The 17,571-nt window shown below is 46.6% G+C and overlaps 1 protein-coding gene across 6 annotated transcripts in view; it reads right to left on the reverse strand.

Moving 5' to 3' along the window:
- The window catches only part of tead3b (TEA domain family member 3 b), a 50,253-nt gene that overhangs the window by 24,008 nt on the left and 8,674 nt on the right, over nt 1-17,571 (reverse strand). For 5 of the 6 annotated variants that reach the window (XM_056273653.1, XM_056273655.1, XM_056273656.1 and 2 more), the window contains one exon: nt 7,787-8,036. In XM_056273653.1, the coding sequence (XP_056129628.1) occupies nt 7,787-7,910 (124 nt within the window). In that variant the 5' untranslated portion in view covers nt 7,911-8,036. Of the gene's footprint in view, nt 1-7,786; nt 8,037-17,571 lie in introns of those variants that run through there. The other variant, XM_056273658.1, reaches the window with a different exon arrangement.

A 17,571-nucleotide genomic window follows, 5' to 3' on the forward strand; every position in this document is an offset into this window, starting at 1 on the left:
TTGAAATGGCGGAGAGTTCTAGATTTCCCGGTTTACACATCACAGACACCCTCACACGGTCTCTCAACACCAAACGCATCCTCAAGAAGGCACAGCAGAGACTAAATTTTCCCGAGGCATCTCAAGACAGTCTTATAAACGTTTATGGCAGTACCATGGAGAGTGTGTTGACAGGCTGTATCACAGTGTGGTTTGACACCCTGACTGCTCAGGACTGCAGACTGCTTCAAAGGACTGTAAAGACGGCAACAAAAATCATTGGCAAGGAACTACCAAAACTTCATAATATTTACACAACTTTGCTCCAAAAGCAAAGCCCAAAACATCATTAAGGCCACCGGCCACCCCACTCATGTTCTGTTCTCACTCCTTCCATCTAAAAAAACGTTACCGGAGCATCAAATCACACACCACCCGTCTCAGTAGGTTTCTTTCCACAGGCAGTCAGGTTGCTGAACAGCTGACGCACCCATATGCACCTTACACTGTTGTGTTATTGTGTACTTTTCTATATTGTGCATGGCATGTATGAATTCGTTGTGTATATAGTCTATGTAGGTGTATGGCAGCCCTGAGAGCCAAGCGAAAAAAAAAACTTTTTCTTTTTTTGGTTAGGAAAATTTTTCTAAGCGTTTGTTGCTGTAACACTTATTTCAGTCACAAGCATTTTTCCCCCACCTGTGAAAACAGGTGAAAAAAAAGGTTTTGGCAGGTGACTTTTTTTTTTCTGTTGCCTCTCAGGGCGACACAGATGAAAAGAAAATCTTGTGGCCGAAATGAGTATTACAACAACAAACACTTAGGAAAAATGTTCCTAATTCAAATTTTTTTAATTAAATTAAAAAAAAAATCACTTGCCTCTCTTCCTTATAGGTCTGCAGTGTTGTGTGTGTGTGTGTGTCCCCCCCCTTTGGGATGATGGTGTGTCCTTTGTGTTAAGGCAGAGAGAGCCAAAGCATGAGAATGTCATTGTAATCCAATGCACATGACAATAAAGTTGAACTTGAACTAGTTTGATACCCGTTGTCAAGTGTGTGTGTGTGTGTGTGTGTGTGTGCTATAGTGTAATATCTAATCCTCAGTTGGTGTGTATATTGTGTAACTGTGTATTGTCTAACGTTAAGCCACGTGAGCTGAACCGAGACAAAATCCATGTATGTGGGAACAGACAGGCCAGTAAACCTGACTCATATTCTTATTCTGAATGATTTATACGGACAAATGATGTTAAATCTCAAACAGTTCACTTCACGTGTTGGTCCGAGACTATTCATTTGAAGGAATACCAGAGAAGGACAACTTTGGTCTCATTGCTATGGATAAGTGATAATTAATGCACAATTATGTATAGTGTCGACATCTGTATATTACTGGTTTTATAAAAATAGACATACTTTATATAAAGCTCATTTGCCTGTGGGGTTTTTTCAATAAACACTATTGTAGTACATGTGTATGAGGAGGAGAAAAAGCTAAATGAATTCTTCTATACTTTTCCTCTCGCAGAGGAAGGGCAGTAAAGGGAACGCCAGTTAATTTGACATGTGATTACAGCTGGTTCATTCACTGCTTCTGAACACCAACAAGTCACTGCCGAAGCAAGAAACATAAGCGCCTGGATCCAAACATGAGATGTAGCTTGAATTGTACATAATTTTCTGCAAAAAAAAAAAACAAAAGAAGAAATTCACAACTATGTCGATAACAAGATGTCATCTGATTGGGTAATAAGTGTTTGAATCTCTACTGTCGTAAACAAGCAGGACTGACACCGAGGCATGGGGGTTTCACTATTTCCACTGCAACCGGATTTGTTTTGGAAATGCTAACTGAGTTGTGATAAATTCGTTCCTTATCTTGAGGTGCTGTCATCCATCAATTAGGGCCGTTTTCATTGGTGTTAAGAAAGCCTCTGAAAACAGGGGGGGGGGGTACTACTCTGGGAAGCAAGGTTATCCAATGTCCTTGGTAATTTTTCCTAATTGGTTAAGTGTCTGCGAGATACTTACTGAACAACACGACTATTAGTTGCTGTGTGGTGGTGGTTGTGCGTTTAAGGGAACACCGGTTCATTTTAACAGCAAAATCGACTCCGCCGGTGAGTGAATGGTAATCCTACCGGGAAGTCTGGACGACTTTCAGCAGCGTGGTGAACGCGAGCCTGGTTTATCCTGCTGTGGCAATGGAAATCTGTACAGGTTTCCCACCCAAAGTGGAAAAACAAAGGCCAAAAAAAAAAAAAAAACCTGGCATAAAGACCTGGAAATCCCAGTGGGAGTGATGATGACTTGCCTGCCTGCTCTTTTACTTTTTTTTCGAGGCCACGGGGAGCCTGAGACTGCAAGGTAGACAGGATTACACACAACGCCATCGTTAAAATTCCCCTCGCCTCACGTCAGGGTGGCTTTTGAGACGTCTGAGGTCATAGCCCCTTGTGAGAAGAGAAGTTCTTCTATGGCATGCCTCGGCCCTGCCAAGAGAGCCTCAGATGACTTAGTATAAATGGAGAGGGTGTTTACAGTTCTCAAAAAAAAAAAAAAGCGGGGGGGGGGGTGCAGCCGTCCATTTGTGACCTTTAACCGGGGGGTCCGTGACAGTTTGCTGCCGAGGGGAAAGGCAGCGGCCGACCCCGTACACGTGTTGACGTTCTCATGGCAAATCTATAGAGCCCGGGTCTCGACACCACACCGCCAAACCGTTAGAGGAGTTAGTTGGGGCCACGCACTGGACATTAGTCTCGCTTGGCAGCCGGGCTTTCGGCTTTAAATCTCTGGTTCACGCTGTTCTTTGTGCGCAATTACTTTATTTGATTAAACGCTGTCTGTAAATTCTTTCTTAACAGCCCTTAAAGTAATCACTAAAACTCAATTATTGCAGTTATGATGTAAACAAAATTTCCCAGCCATACAAGCAACCTTGTTCAACCCAACAGGTACACGGCCCCATTGGATTACGAGTCTGGGGGCAGGTGGACACACACACACACCACACACCACACCACACACCACACACACACACACACACGTGGTACAGAGGGTACAGTCTGTGGTACCATGCACTGCAGCGGCTATGTGGCAACACCAGCGCTCCACAGACAACGAGAAACATGACGTAACTCGCCATCGGGTCAGCGTTATGAATCTGTTTGAGAAATGGAGACAGCTGGAAGCCTAAAAAGGAATTGAGAGCAACGCGGCACTGGCTTGGGTTTTCTCCTCCCGCAAGTCGACAGAATAAACAAGGCTAACAAAGCCCGACCAGGAACGGCGGCAGGAGCGGAGCGGGCTAGCCGCTTAGCGCATCATTTGCGGGTCGTACCTTCGATAAGGAAAAGGTCATTTCTGACTTGCACTCAAAACGACCCTGTCAGTCCGACAACGGCGGGCACTTTCTGAAACCGAGCGATTAACTCAGCAATTAACTTCATTTTCGGTCGCCGCTCCAGTGTTGCCGCATGACGCCTGTTCCCTGGCGGACCCACAAAAGCCGGCGTTGACACTTGTGACTGACATCACAGACGGCCAATGAGAGAGACGCCTTCAGGATCTGGAACAGTTAAGTGGACCAGAATTCAGGTCACAGACTTGACAGGCGTCGCCTCACAAGACTAATCAGATATAATAAAAGGGGGGCTATTTTCTTACTTTTCTGACAGATTCACATACTAACTACTGTATGTCTATGAAACATATTTGTGGCTTTCCCCTCCCCCCACCAAACGTTGGTTTGGTTTCACCAAAAGCCATAACGGTTGATTAATCGAGGTGCTACTCTGATTGGCTGGCGGCATTCCTGGCCCCACCCCCCTCCCTTGACCGAAACAGCGGCTGTTCAACCAGGGGGCCACCTTGCTCTCAAACACGGGCGGCCTTATGCAAAACACGGGTTCAGGGTCGTACTGGGCGCCTTGCGTAAACGGCGCCAATCTGGCCACTTTAAAACTCGGCTGAGACGGAAAAGCGCCGCCAAGGCGTGAAGATATTGGCCCCCGAGGCGAGGCAAGCCTTGTGTTTTCCGTCACCCAAATCATCATTACGGCGATGAATTATCTCCAAAGGGAGCTATTGACGCGAAAATGCATTTCTTGTGAAGTTACGTTACTCGTGTTTTTCTTTCATTTTATGTCATCAGCTAATTGCAACTTTTATTTATTCTTTTCTTAAAAATAAAGCATTAGCCTCACTAATGTGTTTCTTTGGAACATGTGCATTTCAAGCATCCCTGGCATAAAAACAAAGCCGAGGCTTTTTCTTTCTTTTTCTTCCCCCCCCCCCCCCCTCTCTCTCTCGCTGCAGCCTTCGCCGTCTCCACATCAGAGAAACAGAAGAAGCTAACTGGAAGCAGACTCAGCACAGGCCCCTTCGGTCCATGTTTAGATTCTGCGGCTCGCCTTCCTCCAGGCGGACTCAGAATACCAGCGTAACGGCAGGGAGAGCAGCGGCAACGTCTGAGTCATCCCAGGTATGCAGCCGTCTGCGAACGTCGAAATCTTGCCCGATAAACCCAGAGAGCGAGATTCCATCCCTGAGTGATTCAAGCCCAGACCATCCCGAATCCCGGCTCGACGACTTCTTCTTTTTTTTTTTTCCAAGGGGCGGACTCGTGTGGAAAAACGCGGCACAATAAGCAGACTAATGATCCTAAAAATATACAGATTTCTCTCTGATGGAAAGGATTGGTGTTTTTTTTTCTTCTTCTTCTTCTTCTTCTTCTTCTTCTTCTTCTTCTTCTTCTTCTTCTTCTTCTTCTTCCTTTTTCATGGTTACAGTGAAACGGGAATTCATTTAAATTTACGAGATGTGGACAGTAACTGGAGGGCTGGAAAATCTTACAAAGCACGGCCTTAGGAAGCCGTATTGCAACAGTGCAAATTGCATCATCTCCCCGACCCCCCAAAAAAAATTAAAAAAATAAAAAGAGGTTTTTGGGAGAACACTATCGAGTGAATCAGAGAAGCGACCTAGAGCCAGGTTTAGCACGGCCCTCGACAAACCCGCATCTGATAATCACCGCTCACCCTCGTCTTCATCAGCGTTTACAACTCCGAGTCCAACGTCTAATGCAAACCAGTTCTTTGGCAGCTATTACCTCACCGACCGGTGTGGGAGAACTGGGGGGGGGGGGATCAAATAACGTATTGCAATCAATTTTCTAACACCTGGATGTTTGTGCGTCTAACAAACCAACTTGCCAATTTATCCATCTGGACCAAAGGCGCTTTCGGGACATCAAATGCTCGACACCTGCAATTTAATGAACGCTCGGCAGGAAACAGCATAGCTATTCAAAGACCCTATGGATGTTTAATAACCACGTTGGGGCAACGAGAACAATGTGATGTTAAAATGTTTTTGGTTTGTTTTTTTTTTTGGTTTGTTGGTTTTTTTTTTGTTGTTTTTTTTTTTTTTTTGGTGTTCGTTTATTTTGTTTAATTCTTTGGTTCCCAGGCTCGATTCATGCTGTGTTAATTATCGATAATTTAACTTGAGTCATCCAGCATCAAACGTGAAAAACACTTCCTCAGGAACCAGCCGCAGTCACCCAGGGGCGAACGGCTCTCTGAGCAACACACCGGTGCGAGGAGGAGAAACAGCCCATGGTGGGGGTGGGTTTTTTGTTTTTGGTCTTTTTTTTTTAATAAAAACAAATTGAGCAGATTTGACGACCAACAGGTTCACAAGAAGAGCGAGGAAGAGAGAAAGGTCGTAAAAAAAAAAAAAAAAAAGAAAGAAAGAGAACAGGCCGTAAAAAGAAGTTGGGAGAACCAGTTTGGGGAACACAGGTGTAAATCAAGCTAAGCGGACCTGAGATGCTCTGCGGAAGGTTATAAATGGCTCCGAGAGCGCCGGCGGGACTGGATGAACCAGCCGCCGGGCCGCTGGATGACAGGTACAGACTTGTGCAACAGAGTGTCCTATTGAAAGAAAAAAAGAAAACACGCCGCCGCGTCAAAGCCGTGACACGAAAATGTGCAAGGAGGGAAAGGTTGTTTTTTTTTTTTTTATCTTCCTTTTTTCTTTTCAGGACGCCGCGTTAAAGTTGGACCAAAATCAGCAATGAGTCAATGAGTCAGAAAAAAACATTCAAGACGGCATCATAAAACATCCAGCAACAATTTCTTATTGGTGAAGTCCAAATATTGTGTATGGGGGGGGGGGGGTTGTATGCTTTTATCCACAACTGTTCTCAATTGACTCAAGAACTGCGGGGGCGTGGTCGAGTCCTCATCGCTCATGAATATTCATGAGCTGACCTTCGAGTGACAAGCAAACGCGAGGGCCGGTGGTAAGGGTGGGCGGGGTTTCATAAAGCGATAACGTGATCCGATTGGCTGTAAGTGGTGCCAGAACATATTAGTGCCTCGGTTTACGTTAACTCAACACTTTCTTTTTGCGATAAAATCAAACTGAGTGCGTGTCTGTTTTCTTTTACACACAAATGCTCAAGCACTGCAGGGTTTTCTCACGTTTGTGTATTTTTTTTTTTAAAAAAAACATTAGTCATGCTCCATTCCTACCTTTCATACCCACATCATTTGCAGCTGATTGTGTGGACATCTGAGAGATCTCAGTCCCTCCGCAGTAGGATTATGGTTGTGTACTGCTTCTGGCGCGAACACAATTTTAGTCGAGTCTGAACCAGAACAAGGATTTATCGACGTGGCCCAATGCGCGGTGGGTTCAGGGCGGGACGTTTTCGCTGCTCGAGAGATTCAAAAACGTCACGATGAGGCGAGACGGTCATCGCTGGCAACGTGCAGCAACTTCATCCGCGTGAACGCACAACTCAAAGCAATACATCCCAAACACCTTCTGCCAAAGTCGTTCTACTCTGTTAACTGATAGCAAAATAGAGTATAATAATGTAATAAAAGTAATAGTAAAAAAAAAAGCTAGAAGCAACTCGAACATCCTGCTGTGATACCACAATAATAAAAAAAAAAAACCAAAACCCAATTTCCCCTCGGGGGTGAATAAAGTATTCTGATTCTGAGTCAATACAATGCGCCCACGACATAATGCTTCTCAGTTTGGGTCAGACTTTAACCAAAAGATGCTTCTGGTATTGTGCACTGAGAACAAAATCCAGAGTTATGCGGAGTTTTGTGAAATCGACCCTAATTGACTGTTTGCAAAATAACGATTGACAAGGTGATGCACTGACCCCCAGAAATCGCCTTTCTGTATTTCACTTGAGGCGACGTCTCATTGAGAGCAGTTTCTGTGCAACATACCATAAACACCACTAGCATAAGTTAAATGGCGCGGCTTAAAGAAGGGGAAATGGCGTTGTTGAGGAAACTGGCGAACATGCAAACTCCACACACGATGACCCGGGACAACCCCCGAGGTTGGACTACCCCGGGGCTCGAACCCAGGACCTTCTTGCTGTGAGGCGACCGCGCTAACCACTGCGCCCCCGTGCCGCCTGATACTGTAAAACAGATTCAGATTATCCCGAGCGACTGCAGAGAAACATCAGAACATTTGTTTTTTAATCCTTTCCTCAAACCCAAATCCGACCCTCATGAGCGCTTACTTTGAATTAAACTCGGCTGAAGGCCACTAAACCATTAACGGACACACTGAGATCCACTCAAAGGCACATTGGCTACAGTTGTTTTAGTCTATTTGCCTTGTATGACACTAAAGTTTACTCAGTAACAGTAGCGGAGCTCATCTTGAATGTTTCTTACAACAGTCATTAAGAGAGGCGGGAAATTCTGCCAACGTTCGCTTGATTTCCTGTTGTTATCGGGTGCACGTGACTCATCCAGCATACTCACCGTACATCTTTCCCTCGTCCGAGAGGATGATTTTCCTCCTGCCGCAGGGCGGGTAGATGGCGAGGGCCTCCTGGAAGCTCTGCTCAATGTCCGGGCTCCACACACCCTCGGCGTCGCCGTCCATGGCCTTGTCCAGCTCCTCGTTGTCGCCGTCCAGCCCATCCTCTGGGCTACCGTTGGCGCTCCACTCGTTGGAAGCAATGGTGGCGGCTCCCCCTGGGCCCAACCCCGAGCCCCACAGTCAATGGATCTGGTGGAAAGACAGCGATGGGGAAATAAAAGGAGTGACACCAGGGGTTAGCGATATCGGCAAAATCAAACATGCAGACACTTTGGACCGAATACCCCGATATCAATAATGTGGCGTTATTTCAGGGTTGACTATTGGTGCTTTCAGGTGATATTAACACCGGCGGCCTGTCCAGGGTGTTTCCCCGCCTGCCGCCCAATGACCGCTGACAGGCTCCGGCGTCCCCGCGACCCTGCGAGCAGGATAAGCGGTTCGGATAATGGATGGATGGATGGATGGATGGATGGACAAGATATTAACATGCAAGAACATGTTGATAAATGATCATTAGTAATGTGGATGGGACGACCAAGCAGGTAGAGACATTCACTGTTCGTTTCACCCCGCTAAAACAGTCAGATAAGTCCAGAAAATTGTCTCGCTTTACTATAATGCGGCCTTTAAGACCAGGGAATGACAACGTTCGAGTTACTGTATTACCAGAACCACAATCGCACAACACATCTAGTCTCATATCACAACATCAGTTCCGTAATTGATGCCCAGCTCTGAGCGCTACCAATGTTTTCTTAATGAAGTTACAACTGCAATCACAGTTATGGCGTGTTTGAATAGCAGCAGCGAGAAGTTAGAAACACATGGTTGGAGTTAAGATAATTCATGCATTTCTTTTTCTTTTTTTTTCAGTGATAATGTTTTAAACAAGCATGTTCTTTAGATAATGTCTGAAGAGGCCGCTTTCAGTTTCTACTGTCCCAGAATGGGGAACAGCCTCCCACAGGACCTGAGGGGGCATGTGAGACTGTTGATAACTTAAAAAAAAAAAATTCTACATTTCTTTTCACTTTGGCCTTCGGTGCCATTGTGGCTCTTTGGCCACAATGAACTCCATCTGTTTACTGTGCTTCAACACTGTGATCCAGGGGAAATGCTGCAATATTGAAATCATCAGGGCTCAGTATTGTAATGCTGCACTGAGTTGTACAAAATATACTATACGAGTACAGGCAGACAGACAGACAGACAGATAGATAGATAGATAGATAGATAGATAGATAGATAGATAGATAGATAGATAGATAGATAGATAGATAGATAGATAGATAGATAGATAGATAGATAGATAGATAGATAGATAGATAGATAGATAGACAGACAGACAGACAGACAGACAGACAGACAGACAGACAGACAGACAGACAGACAGACAGACAGACAGACAGACAGACAGACAGACAGACAGACAGACAGATAGACAGATAGATAGATAGATAGATAGATAGACAGATAGATAGATAGATAGATAGAGCCCATTGGAAATCCCTTACAGAAGCACTAACCTGGTGATCATTGACTAGTCCCTGAAGGAAATCTCTTTTTCACTTCAGCAGACGACAGCCTGAGGCCCTCCAGATTGAACTAGGGGTTAAATCTCGGGTAAAAGGACAATTTGACTTCTCACTACACCAAAATGGTGCACTAATTTTTCTTTTTTTTTGTGTGGCTTTTTCCCGTCTTTTTCTCCCCAACTGTACTTGGCCAATTACTCCACTCTTCCGAGCAGTCCCGGTCGCTGCTCCACCCTCTGGGCCGATCCGGGGAGGGCTGAAGACTACCACATGCCTCCTCTGACACATGTGGAGTCTCCAGCCGCCTCTTTTCACCTGACAGTGAGGAGTTTCGCCAGGGGGACGTAGCGCGTGGTAGGATCACGCTGTTCCCCCCCAGTTCCCCCTCCCCCCTGAACAGGCGCCCCGGCCGACCAGAGGAGGCGCTAGTGCAGCGACCAGGACACATACCCACATCCGGCTTCCCACCCGCAGACACGGCCAACTGTGTCTGTAGGGACGCCCGGCCAAGCCGGTGGTAACACGGGGATTCGAACCAGCGATCCCTGTGTTGGTAGGCAACGGAATAGACCGCCACGCTACCCGGACGCCCCCTGGTGCACTAATTTTAATATTTCTCCTCGTTATCAAAGTTGCATGTTTGAGCACAGCAAAAGCCACATTGTGCCAGTGGACATTCCCGGCAAACTAAAGCTGCCGATGTCCTTGTGGCGAATACATCTATTTTCCCCGTCCCTTTAATTCTGGCTCATTAAACTAGTCCAACAACTTTCTAATTTCGACGTCCCCAATGGGAAGCAAGTCAGAATGTCACAGTTCAATCCGAGTGTTTTCCAGGTTGGACTCGACGAGGCAACGCTCCAGACACGGAGAACTAACGTGATATTTGTGCAGGCATACAGCCTCGCCGTTGGCGGATCGGATGAGAATTCACACAGTCCGTATGGGTTATCCTTCCAGTTGCCTCGTACCGTTTGGTAATCCACGACGCAAAAACTGGAAACATTTTGGAAGAGGGGGGAAAACAAGGCAGGGAGCTGCACGGGGATTATGTTTTGCACAATAAGCACTTCAGCAATTCTTATTTACCATACATCTATAAGGCCCTATTTTGGCTTTGTTGAAAACTGCAGTTTTCTTTATTGCAAACATTAAATTTGTATGGATAAACAATACAAACCATAATTATTGCTATCATTTCCTAGAATTTTATTTCTCCGAAATGGCCAAATGAATTCAAGATATTCCATAAAATGAAGTTTAAAGACCTCACTAATCAGGACTAGCCTCAAAGAATCCTTGTGGTCTGGGAACTGTGTCCCACTGTGGTTGGCTTATGGCTGACTGCAAGCAGAGATCTTAAGTATTTTTCAAGCTGCCTCCTCCGCATTGTATTGTTTCTGAAATGTAACTCTATGAGGTAACCGTCCTCCCAGGATGCTTGTGTTTTTGCATTTGCATTTCTGCAGATGCTGACAAAAAAAAAAAAATTAAAAAAAATACACATATTGGATAAATATAGAGAGCGCACCAAAAGTAGCGGTCCTCAGGGTGAACTAAAATCCTCCGATTACATTACAAGAACATTTTGAGGTTCCGCAATAAAACAACAAAGAATAAGAGCATCATATTTGGTTCTCCGATGGTTTTGCGTTAGAACCCACATTCATTCTCTTTCATGAGGTTGTTGCAAATGGGTTTCTATTAGGCCGTATTAAGTAGCAAGACCCTGGCTAGACCCTTCCTCGCAATACAAAAATCAAACATGAGAATATGGAAAGAAAAAAAATCCATTCTCGTTCTGGTGATGCGAATTCTGTCCATACTTAATTCTTAAAAATGAAAGAAATCTGGAAAGTCTTTTTTTTTTGGAGGGGGGGGGGAGAGTTTACCCCTTTCTCTCCTCAATTTTTCTTGGTCAATTACCCCACTCTTCCGAGCCATCCCCGTCGCTGCTCCACCCCCTCCCCCTCTGCCAATCCGGGGAGGGCTGCAGACTACCGCATGCCTCCTCCGATACATGTGGAGTCGCCAGCCGCTTCTTTTCACCTGACAGTGAGGAGTTTCGCCAGGGGGGGATGTAGCGCATGGGAGGGTCACGCTATTCCCCCCTCCCCCCCGAACAGGCATGTCAACCGACCAGAGGAGGCGCTAGTGCAGCGGCCAGGGCACACATCCGGCTTCCTACCCACAGACACGGCCAATTGTGTCTGTAGGGATGCCCGACTGAGCCGGCGGGGATTCGAACCGGCGAGCCCCGTGTTGGTAGGCAACGGAATAGACCGCTATGCTACTCGGACACCCCTGGAAAGTCATTTCCATAGTTCGCAAGACTCTTACATATGATACAGATATAAATATGAGCTAAAATACCGCCGCCTGTATGTGGGAGGCTAACGTCCAACACGTGCATCTAAATCATTAATGGAAGAGGCGTGTATGCAGGTCTGCAAAGCAGTCTGAAAAGCTCCACAAGGCTTTTATCAGTGCAACGAGCTAAATATACATGGGCGTGTCTGTTCTATTCTGTTCTATTCTATTCTATCAATGCACCGTCCTTTCTCTTTCTCTCTCTGCATCGAGCTAGAACAACACACATTGTGCTTTGACAGCATGGCCTATACCCGCAGGGATGGGCGCCTTATTTCGTCACAGTTGTTTCCTACGTCTGCACGTATTTACTGCGTCGTACATATGTTTGTACTGCTGCTATCGGCCGTACGTATCTGCGCCTATCTGCTTAAGCCTGACGCGGTGAATAGCTGCAGCGCATTTCTTTCACCGGGACGTTTGCAGTTGATAGCCGAACACCTCGCCTCTTTAAATCCGACAGTGTACACACCTACAATGCATATTTTGCAGGGGACCATTTCTTCCTATCTGGTGCCATGCTTGTGTTCTCTCTTGCCTGTGAAAATCTACGGGGGGGGTTTTTTGCACCGTCTCTGCACATTTGCGCTCCCCCCTTTTCCCGAAAGCAGCTGCCGACGTCGAGTCGCACCCTCTCTTTTAACTTGTTAACCTCGAGGTGGCGGATCTTCTCACCCTGACCCTCACTTCGGCACAAATGTGCGCCTAGCGTATGTTTCCGCTCATTGCTCACGACCGGCGTCGGGCTGTTAGCTCGGGTTAGCATCTGCTGTCTACATTAGGCTATTATGATGTTAAGTGTCCCATCCCAAAACCAGAGACCAGTAAAACGGCCGGGGGGGGGGGGAAGAATTAGAAAACACTCTTTTCCAGTCCCGTCATCGTTTACGGGGAATAGCAAATGACGGGAGGGATCCGCATGACCAGGTGACTCAGAACCATACAGACATGTTCCACCACATGTAAAAAGGGGGTTAATGGACGTCACTTGCCCGCAAAGTAACAAGGGTCTGACAAATATCCATGTCACGGCGACAATTTTAGCCGGCCATTGGTTGCGCTTGGCCTTTGGCACTCATCCCCCTCCCCAAAGGCCGGGGGTCCCACCGCTGAAACCGAGTACTCGTCAGCAGCTCAAGTGATCCATCTCGGGTCCAAACAAGCGCAGTATCGGACCCAAAGATCGGCGACAACAACACAGAGGGTACAAACACACAAATACCGTCACACCAATTTGCCTTCCAGCGTACAGAATGGCAGTGCGCGGACGTAGCTTAACCACAGAGCATTACTGTGTGTGTGTGTGTGTGTGTGTGTGTGTGCGTGTGTGTGTGTGTGTGTGCGTGTGTGTGTGTGTGTGTGTGTGTGCGTGACGTTGAAATTGAACGTACACATTTCGGGCTAAATGGAAAAAAAAGACAAAATAAAACGATCAGGGCAGATGTTCCGCTTGTAGCGCGCAGTCCGTATCGGATCGCCCGTGAAGGAAAGCTAAATATTATGTCAGCTAAATACCTAAAACGAATTGGTTCCGCTTCGTGTGTTTTGTCGATACGCCAAAAATACCGCCAATGCTAACGTCAACCAACTGTTTGGTCGCCATCAGACTGTATCGATGAGCACGGACAACTTCATATAGCGGCCCTAATGGGAGAGTAGCAGTACTTCCTCGGATTAAAGGTGTCCCACACAAATACGTGGGATTGTGCGTGTTTGTTACCCGACTGTGGCGACACAACAGAAACACAGCAGATGCTAATTTGGGAGGCGAACACAAATGACTGCATTTTTTCAGTACAAGCGCTTAACCGTCTTTCATCAGCGAAAGCGCAGGTGGCCTGTTCAGTGATGCCGAGGTGATGATCAAACTCCGCTGCCCATAATTCATCGGGCGGAGGCGTAACCACACCCCGTTTTGTTGTTGTCGCTCTAATTATAGCCGCGTTACAAGAAAAAAACAGCAACAACACAAGAGACGATCAGACGTCTGCAAATGCGCCCTCAGCGTTGTAACGCGAAGGGTCCGACGGCGACTGCCCGTAAGAGCGTGTTGGGAGCGGGGTGCCGTGGAAAAGGGGAGGCCGCTGGCGGAGAGCGGCGCTCGAATTCCAGACATGTCCTTATTAAGAAAGGAGCAGGGAGCGCTCAACTGTTTCTCCTCCTGCCTCCCTTGTGTCAACCCAACGCCCCCCCCCCCCCACACACACACACACACTTCCCCCACTCCACCCCCCTACCCACCCCCCCCCCGCGCCCATTGCTCCAAGCGTCTCTACCCAAATAAGGAGAGGAGACCAGGGGATGCATGTATGGGAGGAGGAGGAGGAGGTGTGTGGGTGGTTTGAGGGCTGGAGAAGGGAAAGGGGATGTGTTGCGGGGGGGGGGGGTTGCAGTTTAGTTCTTCAATTCGGAGTCTGGAAAACAGTGGGCTTGTTCCTGGTGGAATGCAACATCAGCACACAGAACAGAGCCAGTCACTCTTTGGCTCCATGCAACACATGGTCAGGATGAGAGGGAGGTCCTGACAGCACAGACTATTCCCCTGTCAGGCCAATTTCAATACATCCTGTTGTAGGATTCGAATCGGGGAGGGGGGGTGGGGGTCACATCTCATCAACAAGGGCACATAAGCTGTGTCCACATATGAAACACTCAATAGGGTACCCTACAGGGGGTGATAAATGCAGATTTGGGACACTTCTGCATCATCGTTTTGCGTCTCCTTCTCGTCCATCGCGAGCAGAGCGGAGACGAGCCAATGCAATTTCGCCGTGGATATTTCCACCATAAAGCAGCGCACACGCGTTGGATGGACACTACATGTTCAGTTGCATTGCGGGAATTTTCGAGAGCCCTGTGTGGTGAGTTCATTTTATGGTTCGAATTCGGACACTCAAAACAAAATGGAGGAAGGGGAATATCGCGCGCTACGTTGCCCATAGCGAGCGGTTTTCGCACACAGCTACAGCGCCACAGATGGTGGGAGCCCAACTGTCGGGTGACTTGGTTGACAACATCAGTTTGTAATTGGAAGTAGGTCTAGTAGCGGCCTGGCGTATTCAATTTCATCGCTAAAGTTACATATTACTTACATCATATCCCGATTGGACGCTTAACACTGACATAACATAAGACGCTTTTACAGCAGAGCTAAAGTTAGCTCAGCTAAAGTTAGCTAAAGTTAGCATGTCTGAATCATGTTTTAAGCTAACCGGCAACTCGGTAAAGAAAGCTGACACGTCAGAAACGCTTAAAAAAAGAAAGCCTTTTCCCAAAAGATTGATTAGTTTGAGCAAGTTAAAGTTATCCCACCTCAAATGAAAGGGCAATACCAAGGGATAGAATAGGAGGGAGAGACTAAGAGAACAGTGGTGTGTGTGTGGGGGGGGGGGGGGCAGAAGTAACACATTTTGCCAATTGTCTTACCAATGAAGATTATGTTAATTAAAAATTTTTTTAAATATCTTTTAACGTTTTACAACAGCAAAAAAATGTTATATACCCTCACTAACAGTGGTACAACTAAGCGGTAGAACTAAGCCTGAGTGGTACAAGTAAGCCCGAGACTAAACGTCAGTTTGTAAGCGAGTTAGAAGCCAGGACTCATGTGGTAATTCACATGTAAAAATCAACTCAAAGACATAAGTAAGCCCGCACATGAACTGTTTTGGTTATGTGGTACATTGTGTTATCCACAGTGTTTTTGCAGAGTAAATGCAACAGCTTGGCCTAATAACCGAAATGAATCCCCCGCCCCCCCCCCCCATCCACAAAAAAAAAAAAAAGGGTCATGAAACTATAATTCCTGGTTTTTCGGTACTCAAGCTTTGTTTATTACGGGGAAGTGGTCTGAAATGAAAAACTGTTGCGTTGACGAAAACTGTTTTATTCAAGAGATTATATCAGCTGCTCCAATAAATGCCGTAATACTGCTGGGAGCCAAGTTTGTATAAAACACTGAAACACTACATCACTGAAAGATAGTCTGGAGACTAAAAAAGCGTTGTTCCTCTAACACACACACACACACACACTCTCTCAGTCTCTCTCTCTCCCCCCTCTGGGAGGCTGCCAGGTGGGATATTAGCAGCCTTGATTGAATGACACCGTACGTTCAAGTACAACAGGAAAACTGGGCGAGACACACCACTTTCTGGTAGCGGCGAAACGGCGAGGCCGACACGGGACAGAATTCCAGTGTGCAGGAGGAATGTAAATAACTCTGCACAGCTATGCACCTCGCACATTCATTCAAACGGCACCATTCATGCACCAGATTCCTCTTCCCACTTTCCCAGGCCTTATGGAAGTGATCGCATTGCAGTCTGTTTTCGTCCATCGGCTTATCTCCTCTCCGGCTCCGTCTACACAAAAGCCGTGGAGTTGATTTGCAGTGTGCCGAGTATTTTTTATTTTTTGGGAGGGGTGGGGTGGGTTTTGTTGCATTTCTTCCTAGACAGTTTTGCTTACAGTGAAGCACCCCGCTAAATTCCAGTAATTCTACCGAATCGGTCCCAGGCTGCAGGCCACACTTCGGAGCGCCGTCGGCAGGGCCTACGTAAGGGAAGGGATCCCACTGCAGACGCTTACGTCTCCCGCGTTTGCCGAAATGTGGGAAACCCCTTTAACACTTGCAGGCAAAACAAGAAATTTTTAGAAAAAAAGAAGCAGAACCAGTGTGTTTTCAGGGTGGATAAATCGAAGGTTCATAAACTACGATAGCGGCGAGGATTCGGCACGGATGTTGCTGATTAACTCACAAAGACGGAGAGAAGATGCAGCAACTTTTATCTGTCAAGATTACTCCGCGTTTCAGCCTTTCAGCCTGAATTTTGTTTCGCTCGGGTTCTTTTAATTGTTGTCAACCTGAAGAACAGAGAAACCCGATTGCCTCAGATGTAAGTACTGTTCAGATTTCTGCACAATTCAATGACCATATGGTGAGGCAGCAGCCGAGTCACATTTACCGTGTCCATTACATCTGTGAGCATGTGTGCGCGCGTGTGTGTGTGTGTGTGCGTGTGTGTGTGTCTCACGAGTCTCCAGTTCAGATTCTGGTCAGAGTTCTTAACGACTGTAACAACTTATTGTCTCATTGTCTTTTTTATTCTTAATTTGCTTCCAGATGTTTGTTTTGTTTTGGTGCCATTAGAAGCCTGTCTTACTTCAACCACAGCTTTTCAGCGCCTCTTTAACATAACCGATTCTTTCAAGTGGGCTTTTGCAGATTCACGAGCTCTCGCGCACACATCACAGATTCATAATGATTTCTTAAATGCCGTGACTCATTTCATCGCATTGTGGTTTTCATACCACAGAGCAAAGCGTCCTTATATGTCAGCATCCATCCGCACCGGTCCAGACAGAGACAGCGGTGGGCTCGTTGCGCCACGGGATGAAGGAATATCAAAATAACATCGGCAACGGAGGCTGCCATTTTTATGAAACCGGCCCACTGGATTTAAGGGTGAACACAAAGGAACCAACCCAGAAATGTCCCACAGCGAGTCAGAATCATCCTTCCTCCAGCCATCCTACCAAAAAAAAAAAATTCTCCAGTTGCCGTGACTCAAGTTTTAATGACTCATCCCAAAAACAGATTATTAACAGATTTCTCTGAAAATCGGTCTTCCACGTCCAATCGAATGATCCCATTTTTGCTCATCTTCCCACTGCTGCACGTTGCCAGACACGGACCCGAAACACTGCAAGATGGCTCATCTCCTCAACAAAGGGCTGGGGCATAAACAGAGCCAAACATCACCATATTTCTGACCGACTCTCTCGCTAAAAGTGATGTGGCGATACTTTGGGTA

Source organism: Lampris incognitus, chromosome 2, assembly GCF_029633865.1.
Source record: "Lampris incognitus isolate fLamInc1 chromosome 2, fLamInc1.hap2, whole genome shotgun sequence".
In the NCBI taxonomy this organism is placed as follows: domain Eukaryota; kingdom Metazoa; phylum Chordata; class Actinopteri; order Lampriformes; family Lampridae; genus Lampris; species Lampris incognitus.